Here is a 12,096-nt window from a genome sequence, read left to right as displayed (position 1 = left end):
CATCCCAAAAGCTCCACCCCTGCCAACACATGTCTTCCTAATCACTGTTGCCCCCAACACTAGAGTCCATGATTTTAAAAATAATTTCTTTTAATTTTTAGTTGACTGCAGGAGTTTGTGATCCTAGGTCCCTTGACTCAATTTCAAATTCAATTTTAAAATATCTCTAAGATTTATTTTTTAAATAAAGTTTGTTACTGCTTAATATTCTAAAGGTGTTGTGCATATGAGGCAATAAACTTTGGCTTTCCAGATTTTTTACAAGAACCCTGATTTATCTTTGGCTTATATATTCATTCTTAATATTTTTCTACTAAAGTTAAAAATGTCAAGTTTATCTTTGTAGTTTAGGACACTAAAGGTCTATCTGAATAAAGCAAGATTATGAGTTAAACTGAATCTCACTGTACAAAAATAAAGTGTATAACAACTGAAAGTACTCATTAATTAAATAACAGATGTCCTAGATCCTTGCTACTCCAAGTGGTGTTTGTGGCTCATCAACATCATCCATCATCACCTGGGAGCTTGCTGGAAATACAGAATCACAGGCTCCAGACCTACTAAATCAGAATCTGTATTATGGCAAGTTTCCCAAATGATCTGTATAAATACAGAGGTTTGGGAAATACGTTAAGTTAGACTATCTTCATTTTGCCTTGTTTCACACGTTTTAATATTTACATTTCCTTGGATAAACGTTTCTCTGTTACGTAAAATGCCTAAAAACAAAAATCAGTTTCTGTGTTTCTAACTTTTACCCTGAAACTCCCTATTCAACATTCTTTCAAATTAAAGCAGATTCTCCAGAGACATCAATTATTGGGGGGGGCGGGGGGTGGTGGTGGTGGTCGAATGCCTACCCCTAGGGAAATCATGAATCATAATATTGATTCCAATAGGATTAAATTATCTCTCAACTCAGAGAAAGTGATAGGAGAGACAAAGGAAAGCTTTCTTTAAAGAATGCCAGCTGAACTCTACTCAATACTCTGTAATGGCCTATATGGGAAAAGAATCTAAACAAAAATAGAGTGGATATATGGATATGTATAAGTGATTCACTTTGCTGTACACCTGAAACTAACACAACAGTGTAAATCAACTGTACTGCAATAAAAATTGGAAAAAAAAAAAAAAAAGAATTCCAGCTAAGGGACTTCCCTGGTGACGCAGTGGTTGAGAATCCGCCAGCCAACGCAGGGGACATGGGTTCGAGCCCTGGCCCGGGAAGATCCCACATGCCGCAGAGCAACTAAGCCCATGTGCCACAACTACTGAGCCTGCGTTCTAGAGCCCACGAGCCACAACTACTGAGCCCACGTGCCACAACTACTGAAGCCTCGGCAACAAGAGAAGCCACCGCAATGAGAAGCCCACACACTGCAAAGAAGAGTAGCCCCTGCTCGCCACAACTAGAGAAAGCCCGCATGCAGCAACAAAGACCCAACGCAGCCAAAAATAAATAAATAAATAAATAAATAAATAAATTCATGTTAAAAAAAGACAGAGCCAGAAGCAAGTCTTTTTACAACCTAATATCAAAAATGACAATCCCACCACTTCTATTGTATTCTACTTGTTAGAAAAGAGTCAATAAATCTGGTCCACATTCAAGGGGAGATCATACAAGTGCATGAAATGCCAGGAACAGGGTCGCTGGGGTCATTTCAGAAGCTGTCTTGCACAATGAGAAATCAAATGTTTATATGATGCTAAAGTACTACCCCACAGATTACATACTGATTATTAAGGAGAGCATGTGCCATTACAATGGAGAGATTTGACAGTTTTCAAACTTAGCATCACTAATAGTGGAACTTCCTGATATGATACAGTATCACACCATCACCTGTGAGGTAGTCTTACCAAATGTGTTTAATCTGAAGTTAATTAACCTTTAGACATAATTTTACTTTATAGTACATTAAGGGGATGGATGAAAGTTACCAACAGCATGAGAAAGCAGCCAGGCAAATTTAGAATGTAGACTATTCTACAAAACAACCTTGTGGGACTCTTCAAAAGGTCAGTGTCATATGGAAAAAAACTTGGGGGATTAATCCAAAAACTAAAGAGATACTGGCAAATGTAATGTGTGAGTCTTGGTTGGATCCTGGATTGGACAAAACAAACAGAAACAGCTAAAAAAAGACATTTTGGGGATAACTGAAAAAATTTTGATAGGTAATAGCTATTAGATCATATTATATAGTTATTATATTATTATTATTATTATTATTGATATACAATCGGTGTGATAATGGAGTTATAATTTTGTATGAGAATGTCCTTTTTCCTAGGATGTGATGAAACATTTAGGAGTAGTGTTATAAGATCTGCAACTAACTTTTAAATAGTACAGCGACCACTGTGTGTGTGTGTGTGTGTGTGTGTATTTGTACAGAGAAAGAAAAAAAGCAAATGTGGCAAAATATTAACAATGGTTGAATCCAGATGATAAAATATTCATTGAACTGTTTCTTAAAAATTATTTTTAAAACTTTTCTGTGTGCTTGAAAATTTTCAAAATAAAAATTTGGGAAAAAATTTCTCTCATCTTTACCTCCAAATAATTCAATTGGTCTCAAAACTCTATTTTAATTAGCCTTTCCTGGCATACAGTTCCTCTCTGAGGAGCTGTCTAAAATAACAACTGCTCTTTTTTCACTCAAGAAACTTCCTGAGAAAAATTACTAAATACAACATGCCACTTTGAATTAGAGTTGGTGACTTATATTTTGGCTCCCTGCTCAGCTGGAAGTTCTGTAAGGTAAGGACTAGGTTTTATATATCACGGCACAAAACAGACCTCAGTGAATTACTCATATTACACCACATCTGTTGATGCTTGTTAAGTCAAAGAACAATAAGAAATAGAAGCCAAGCAGAGAGTCTGTTTTAAATATTGACTTGTAGTTTGTACACTACAGAGTTCATTCAGCTCTCCAAGAGCTCTACCATCTGTATCCTAGAGATGCTCACTGTTATCAACTCATATTCTTTTTTTTTGCGGTACGCGGGCCTCTCACTGTTGTGGCCTCTCCCGCTGCGGAGCACCAGCTCCGGACGCGCAGGCTCAGCGGCCATGGCTCATGGGCCCAGCCGCTCCGCGGCATGTGGGATCTTCCCGGACCGGGGCACGAACCCGTGTCCCCTGCATCGGCAGGCGGACTCTCAACTACTGCGCCACCAGGGAAGCCCTCAACCCATACTCTTCATAACTTTTATTTACTTTTTTATTTAAAAGTAGCAGTTTAAGTCCTAACTTTAACATGATTAATAGTACTTTGTCTTTAAATAGGAGTTTACAAACAAGTTTATAAATTTATATCACTAAATTTTACCACGGGCCAAGTCCTGAAGTAACAGATGAGAAATATGTTTAAATTAATTTATAGATGGTTTAAAAAAAGGCACATAAAGAGAACAAGTGATCTGTCCTACATCACATAGTCAATTCTCAATACTTTATTTCTCTTTTCAACAATGCATGCTTTGTTTCTACTTGAAGAGCTGGATTGTACTTTACAGGAAACCTAAAATAAACTTAGGTCAAGAAATGTGACTGGATTCATTAAAAAATATTTTTGTGAGTACCATGTATTTTTAGCTGCTCTTTATCAACTTTCATAAAGATTTCCCTACCTCGGCCTGCTTCTTGACATAGGTCCATTTCATTTATATAATAATAAATTATAAATCAGTATTTATTTTGTTGATTTAAGGTTTTCATCCAAAAATTCATTAATGGTTTCTTCATCGGCTGATTGAAGCAATCTCTGAATTAGCTGATCCAGGCACTTCTCCCCACATAAAAATTCCTGGTGAAAGAGAGTTACTATGAAAACCTGATGACTAGAAATAAAGGAGAAATAAAACAAAGAATTAAGCATATATTTATTTCATTTCTTTAAAGTCATTATTTAATAGCAACAAAGGATTACTAATCTATAATTAATGAACACAATTGCTAACTTGGGAGGATTCCTAGTTAATTTTGCCTTTTTATGTAAAACGTGAATCCAAAAGAGTAAGTGGAATTAAACTCTTTCTTAAATTGTTTAAATTAGCATTTTTAAATTAGCCAACCATCCAAATTCAAATTATTTAATCCGTAAGTGGTTTATAATAGTTCTGTTCTTTCTTAAATTAGAAATACAGTGGTTTTAAAATCTAGAAGTCCTGTGTAATTGAAAAATATTTATACTGAAATATTTCGGGGACGAGTCTTGAGGTCTGCAACTTGCTTTCCAATGGTTCAGTAGCAACACAGGTGTATCTATAAAGAGAAAGGGGACGTGGAGGAGAAAGAGAAGGCAAACAACAAAATGTTCACAACTGTTGCATCTAGGTATAGGGTATATATATATATGGACTAGTCTTTAAACATGTGTGCTTAACATTTCAAAATAAAAAATTGAGGAAAAAACCTCTCTCATGTTAACCTCCAAATAATTCTATTGGGCGGAAACTGTTGCAGTTAAGACTTCCCTGCAGTCTTCCCTGAAGCTTCTCTCTGAGAAACGAGTAAAATAACGACTTCAAGAACCTTTCTTGTGTTATAAAGGTTCTGTGTAATAGAGTTGTTGGGATTAGTGAATTAGCACAGCCTCCTATTTTGGAAATGCTAAAAATCCAGACATTGGCTTAATAGAAATATTTTAATGTTGGCATCTGGAACATAGAACATTTGAAGTTTAGATGTAGGCATGAACTAATCTTATATTTAGTCTTTCTTGAATGGTCTTGAAATTAATTTTCAGGTTAAGTGTACACATTTCTCTTTCAAATTAAACTGTAGGGGAAAAGATATGCTTTAGTATCTTTGTATTCCACAAAACACCAGCATATAGTAAGATGTCGATTAAACTTTAAAATTAAACAGAGAGCAAGAGCACTATGATGAAATTTTAAAATTAAGATTTATACCATTTTGAACATAATATGAAAATTGCTTATAAAATTAGTGTGCCTGTAAGCTCAAATTATTATGATATTGCCAATGTGATTTCATCATCTGGAAGTTATGTTAAAAGGATTATTACTCTTATTGATAATCATATCACATTTAGAGTTCAATTGGATTAACCAGAGTGCTAGTGATACAAAGATCAAAGATGAAGGGAAGCCCTGGTGGCACAGTGGTTAAGAATCCACCTGCCACTGCAGGGGACATGGGTTCTATCCCTGGTCTGGGAAGATCCCACATGCCACGGAGCAACTAAGCCCATGCACCACAACTACTGAGCCGGTGCTCTAGAGCCTGCGAGCCACAATTACTGAGCCTGCGTGCTACAACTACTGAAGTCCGTGTGCCTAGGGCCCGTGCTCGGCAACAAGAGAAGCCACTGCAATGAGAAGCCCGCTCACCACAACTAGAGAAAGCCCGCACACAGCAATGAAGACCCAATGCAGCCAAAAATTAAAAAAAAAAAAAAAAGTGTATGAAGGAGCTGTAGCTCCCAGCTCTCAGAAGCTCACTATCTACTGGGAGACCTAGGTAATACATAAGCATAATACAGTGCAAGAAATTAAAAAATAAAGGAAGAAAAATTTGAATTAGGTCTTAAAAAGAGAATAGTATTTCTCCAAATAGAGACAAACAGAGCATTTCAGTCAAAAGAATGAATATAAAGAAAGGTATGAAAACAAAATACATGGAAAGCCCAGGACAAGGGTAAATTTCCAGTGTACTTGGAATACAGGGCAGGAGATAGGCTGATGCTAAGGAATCTGCACAAGAAGTTGGGAAACAGAATAAAAATACAAAATAATATATTACATGGTAGTCTGTGCTTATTATCTAGATAAAGACAAATACCAATAAACTTAGCTACAAGGGAATTCATAATAAGCATACTGAGTGACCTCAGAGAACCCAAGGGCAGGAATGTACAGGGCTGCTGCCAACACCCCGGGAATGAAGCTGGGCCTCAGGAATAAATGAATGTGGGGATTCACATCATCAGGATTCTTTGCATCCAGTTCTCCCATTTTTGCTCCTTTCAACATATCAGCTTCATTCTTCTCTCACTGAAGACTGCTTTCTCCCCATGCCTGGAAACGTGGCTTCTAACCTCTTGTAAGCTTTACATATTTCAGCTTCATCCACCAAGAGAATGAGCATCTTTGTCTCTAGTTTAAAAATCCCGGGAAGAAACTCCTTGACTGGGGCTTGTTTGGATTCCCCCCCCGCAAAAAATCAATTATTGTCTTGGGTCAAAATCATGATCATGTAGGAACATAGCAGCTCCGTCAGGAACTATGTGGACGGAGTAGGGAGAAGGCCAGGTATTACGTTATTAATATGTAATACGTCATTAACGTATTACTGTCAGTGATCCCAACGACATGGGATTTAGTTAGGCGAAAGTTCAAACCAAACTGACAGAGCAGGGAGAAGGCCAGGTTCTAGAATAAGGGAGGAGAGCTGAGCAGAGTCCCACAGGCACCCACTTATTTTCCTCTCCACTCCTTCCATTCTGTCCTGTGGCGGCTGCCCTGGAGTTAAGGCCTTCATCACTTTTCCTGCCTCATCTGCAACTCTTCAGTTCCTAAATTATTCAGTCCGACTAGTCTCTTTCCTGTCCTGCATACAGATTTTAATGTTTCACTGCACCATTTTTTATACCATTTTCAAACTTTTTCCCTTCACTAATATGGAGCATTTTCTTCCTTTCCAATAAGTTGCTTAGTGATTTGTAGAGCATACCAATATGACTGTCTTTACTCTTTCTGAGTCTGGCATGCTAGCTTAGTTGGTAATAACATGTTAGTATTTAGGCCAAAGTCAGATATTTTTTAACTATAAAAGCCAGTTAATCTGCCTCTGTTTCATGACTGAATACTATACTGAGTACCTATGTGCTCTTCTGAAAAGTATTACTGGTCATGAGAATGTGGCTGTCTCATGGAAAACCATCACCACTACGAGAAAAACAACTGAAAGACTATGGTGTAATTAGAACAGTATGGCCAAACATGTTTGGTTATTACTGTGTATTTCCTGAGGAAAGGGAAGCTGGTAAATGTTTTCTTTTTCAACAAGCCTATGATGTTCTTATGCAAGACAGCTTTAAATTGCTGCAAAGACAGAGGAAGTGGCATAAGACACACAGAAATTTCTAAAAATGTTAAAAACACAGACATTTCCTCTGTAAAACTAGGACTTTAATTTTGTGTACAGAATGAGACAGAATCAAGTGAAAGAAGCCCGAGGCATCACACAGCACCAAGGACAAGGATCAAAACCTTCTACCTTCTGCCTTGTCCATACAGTCCTTTATGGGAACCAGTTCACTTTCCCCTTCAATGGAAGGAAAAAAAAATTTTCTGTGCTTCATCATTAATGTATTACTGTCAGTGATCCCAACGACATGGGACTTAGTTAGGTGAATGGTCAAACCAAGCTGACAGGGTCTTTTCCCCCCAACAGAATCATTGTAACAGCTGAATATAACGATACACATTGTGGTAGGCAGAATTCTAAGATGACCCCTCGTGTGCACACCTTGCAAAATTCCCTCCCTTAAGTGCAGGCAGAGCTGTGAATATGATGGACTATCACTCCAGTGATTAGATGGCTAATTAGTTGACTCTGAGTTAATCAAAAGGAATAGTATCCAGGTGGGCCTGACCTAAACAGGTGAGTCCTTAAAAAGGCCATGCCTGCCAGAGATTCAATGGGAGAGGGCGCACGAAGGGGACTAGACAGCAAGCAACTGTGGTCCGTCTTTGGGAGCCGAGAGCAGCACCCAGCTGATGACCAGCAAGAACACGGAAGCTTCACTCCTACAACTCAAGGAAATGGAATACTGCCGACAACCACCTGAGCTTGGAAGAGGACTCCAAGCTCTAGGAAGGCATGCAGCCTGGCCAGCACCTTTCAGCTTTGTGAGACCCAGAGCAGAGAACTCAGCTCTGTCGTGCCTGGCTTTCTGACCTACAGTAACTGTAAGATAATAAATAGGCATTACTTTAAGCCACTAAATTTGCAGTAATTTGGTAATCAGTAATAGAAAACTAATGGACATGTACTGAAAATACATTAATACATTGTGATTACATAACAAAGAATTTGGAATTTAAAAGATAGCTGTTTCATACTGGCATAAAGACCGTATTTCTTACTAGCAAACTAATAAAAATGTTTGCAAATTTGGGGTACTAATATAAACTATCTCAATGTTTTTAAATTACGTGGTAATATTTCAGAGATTACTCTCTAGAATTTGACTACACTTTCTTTGAAAATCAAAGGCACATAAAGCATACTCATTCATATTACCTTAATATTACGAACTTCATATGCTATCCTGTGGTCAGTGACTCTATCCTGGGTGAAATTATATGTCCGAATTCTCTCTGACTGGGCTCTTGTTCCCACCTGTGCCATAACAAAAAGCAATTCATATTTTAACTTTATAATTACTTTTATTACAACAGAAAAAGTGCTTGTAAATGACTTTTCTATTTTAACAGTTTAAGTCTTTTCTAAATTCATATACACAAAGTGACAAGGAATAAGAACGGGCAGAACTTATTAAGACTACAGGTCTGTAAAGCTTAGTTGTAAGAATTAACGTCTCTTTGGTACCTCAAACTCCAAATATTTAAAACCAAATTATCTTTCTATCTCAGTCAGTTCTTCCTGCTGGTTTCTATAAATGACCCTACAATGTTCCCTCTGATCTAAGTAGGAAACCTGACATCCTACACTTTAACAAACATTTCATGGTAGCTTACTATCTGCCAGGCTGTGATATAGACCGTGAAAGGAACTTCAGCTCATCCTGTTCTCTAACTGCCCAATTCCAGTGGTTTCAAGGGTCTTTTATTCTATCCTGCCCTTTCCATTTCTACTAGCTATCATTCAGGGGCTCATTACTTTCATTACACTCCTGTAAAAATCTCCTGATTAATCTTCCATTTCTCTGCTTACATTGTGTTGCCCTGCTTAGTTTTCCTAAAGCCCAGCTTTCTGATAAATTTCCTTCTCTGGCTCCTTCTTGTCTACTAAGCAGACACAACTCAACTCAGTATTCAAGGTACTTCATAATGTGGCCAACTTTCTCAACATTATTTCTGAAAATTATATGAACCTCTATAATGCCACTTATTATACCATATCATAATTATGTGCAAGTCTGTTAACTCTGCTAAAACCTCATCTCAAGGGGTGCCCTTCCTTAACACTCCTACCATCTCTGTCTTTCCTGGTCCCAGTGTGAAATATGTTATCTTCCTCCTTCAAAACCCCACGCACTTGGAATCTTCTTCACCGCACACCAGTGTGCCTTTTGCTATGGTTATTTGTATTCTTAGTCTGCTCATCTGCCTTCCCTCCCCCCACATACAATGCACACAACACCCTCTCTCACTCACCTTCACTTTTTATTTTATTTTTTATTTTTATGTTTTTACCTTTTTCTGAATTTTTGAATTTCATTTTATTTATTTTCATACAGCAGGTTCTTATTAGTTATCTATTTCACTTTTTATTTTAAAATTTATTTTATTATTTATTTTCATTGAAGCATAGTTGCTACAATATTATATAAGTTACAGGTATCTCACTTTCACTTTTTAAGATAAAAGAAAAAGATTGCTATAAGTTACTTTCTAAAGCAAATAATATGAAACTAAAGTCCTAAGTATGGCTGATCACCAGGGGAATGTTTTTAAATGAAAGATTCCAAAACGTAACCTAAGATATACTGAATCATGGATTATGTATTTTTGAAACAGTCCCCAGGCCATCCATTCTGCAACCAGCCAGGTTTGGAAACTACTATCCCAAGGCACCACAGTTACGCCTAGGATCCCACCCAGATCAACTATATCAGAATCTCTGGGGATGGGGCCTAGACATCTACAAAGCTCTCTAAGTGGTAAGTGGAACCAGGGTTGAGAACCTGGCACAATGCCTTCCATATAAAAGCTACTGTATATATTAGCTGAAGAAAAACTCCGAAGTGTCAGAAATATCTACTAAAAAATTTCACACAGATGGACAAGTTAATTGGAAGACACGGGGGTCATTTCTGGCCTTTCAAACCAGACCACTGAAGACGACACACATGCCCACAATCTGCGTAAGGCCGATCTTGAATACTTACTTAGCAAATTACTGTGTGAAACATCTGATGCCAAGATGTCAAATGGCAAGTAAAGCCCAATGTCTTTTATTAAATCAAATGTGGCAGAGCTGACAGTGTTTATGTTATCACTTAGCTGCCAAGAAGTAATGCTTTGTAAATGAGCATTCCTATCTGCAAATGTGTACACTGACGCTGTGCCACAGACTGGGATTACCACAGATAGAGGCTTAATCAATTATTTACCCTGTCACTTTTACTACTTGCAAGTTAGAATGTGGGTAAGGGAAACAAGAAGGGCAGAAGTGTGAAGGACTAAGACACCCAGGTGAAAAGAATAATTAATGTTTAGTTTTGTACAATTAATTTTCCCAACAGGCCGCAAAAACCTTCCAAATTTACTGTGGTATAACTACCTGCAAATAACACAAAAGCACAGTTATTTCTGGGTTCCACTGTCTCTTCCAATTTCTCTCAAAGAAAAAGGTTACCTTTTTAGAGTTTAAAATCATACAACCCTTTGTTTACTTAAGACAATGACATTTATTCATTTTGCTTAAAACTTATATATTTGTATAAATAATAATATAAATGTATATAGTACAAAATTCAAAAAGTACAAAAGGGTATATAGCAAAAAATTAATCTCTCTTCTACTCCTGGTTCCCAGACTGCATCAGAAGCAGTCAGTATGACCAGTTTTTTGCAGTGCCATGTATTTTTGATCCCACATAAAGTTATACAATAATAGGGACTTCCCTGGTGGCGCAGTGGATAAGACTCCACGCTCCCAATGCAAGAGGCCTGGGTTTGATCCCTGGTCAGGGAACTAGATCCCACATACATGCCATAACTAAGGAGCCTGCCTGCCGCAACTAAGGAGCTCATGTGCCGCAACTAAGACCTGGTGCAACCAAATAAATAAATTTTTTTTTAATGTAGGAAAAAAAATAAAGTTATACAATAATAAAAGCATAGGTTTTTAAATTAAAAATCTGAAAAATCTCTTAACTTCCAGAGAATTGTCTTTTACACTAATTTCCTTTAAAGACAATTATGATCTAAAACTGGAGGGAAACAACTGGGAAACAATTTTTAGTTTACACATATCTCCTCTACTTATTTCCAAACTGCCATGTCCAACTTTAGCCATAACCAGTCGGTCTTAAATTATTGCTATTTACAAATGAGCATGTTTTCCTATGCTCCAAGATATTTCATTTCTATTAAGAACATTTACTCCATTTTCTGCATAAAATGACGGCTTTCTGTACAGAGGCATTAAGTTATTTCACTCAATAAATCTTACCTGCAGTTTTCTCACACTCTGTTGTTGACACTTGTCTTTCTGAATAATCTGCTGGTAGAGTCTAGCTCTCAACACACGCAAAGCTATTTCTTTATTTTTTATCTGTGATCGTTCTTGTTGGCATTCTACTACAAGTCCTGAAAAATAACAGGGATCAGAGATAAACTGGAGCCTCCACAAATCAAATTAGAATAGAGATGAGGTGTCGATTATACCACAATAAAATTGATAAAAAAGATAGAACTGAGGAACATTTTAAAGGGGGAAAGGTTAATCAGGAAAAGGATGAAAAACATTTTAGATTTAGCACACTCCAGAAACTATTCCTGGGTTATGATGGCAATTGCTTAGATAGCTCTTTAGATTCTGATATCTAAATGAGGTATTTCAGATGAGAAGGGTATATTGTACAGTACAGGGAAATACAGCCATTATTTCGTAATAACTTTAAAGGGAATATAATCTGTAAAGGTGTTGAATCACTATGTTGTACACCTGAAACTAATATAATATTGTAAAATCCAACTATACTTCATGTAAAAAAATAACAGAAAACAGGAAAAAGAAAAAAAGACTTTATATATAGAAACCAATAAAAAGAAACTACCCAAACTCTTTAAAAGGAAGAGTTTATAGTGAAAGTTTCTCAGTTGTCTTGGTTCTAAATCCAGCTAATCAACATATCTA

General features: G+C 37.0%; 1 protein-coding gene across 2 annotated transcripts in view; it reads right to left on the bottom strand.

The window, feature by feature from the left end:
* Window positions 1–3,096: 3,096 nt before the first annotated feature.
* MTRF1 (mitochondrial translation release factor 1) overlaps window positions 3,097–12,096 on the bottom strand; it is a 76,119-nt gene continuing 67,119 nt past the window's right edge. Inside the window, exons 10-12 of one of the 2 annotated variants that reach the window (XM_081214803.1) lie at window positions 11,410–11,546; window positions 8,291–8,389; window positions 3,097–3,824 (exon numbers count right to left, since the gene is read on the bottom strand). In XM_081214803.1, the coding sequence (XP_081070929.1) occupies window positions 3,711–3,824; window positions 8,291–8,389; window positions 11,410–11,546 (350 nt within the window). In that variant the 3' untranslated portion in view covers window positions 3,097–3,710. Of the gene's footprint in view, window positions 3,825–3,877; window positions 4,283–8,290; window positions 8,390–11,409; window positions 11,547–12,096 lie in introns of those variants that run through there. The other variant, XM_081214804.1, reaches the window with a different exon arrangement.

The sequence above is a fragment of the Mesoplodon bidens genome (assembly GCF_964165515.1).
Source record: "Mesoplodon bidens genome assembly, chromosome: 17".
Classification (NCBI taxonomy): Eukaryota; Metazoa; Chordata; class Mammalia; order Artiodactyla; family Ziphiidae; genus Mesoplodon; species Mesoplodon bidens.
Note: the sequence above shows the minus strand (reverse complement) of the source record. Positions and strands in the feature narration are given on the sequence as shown.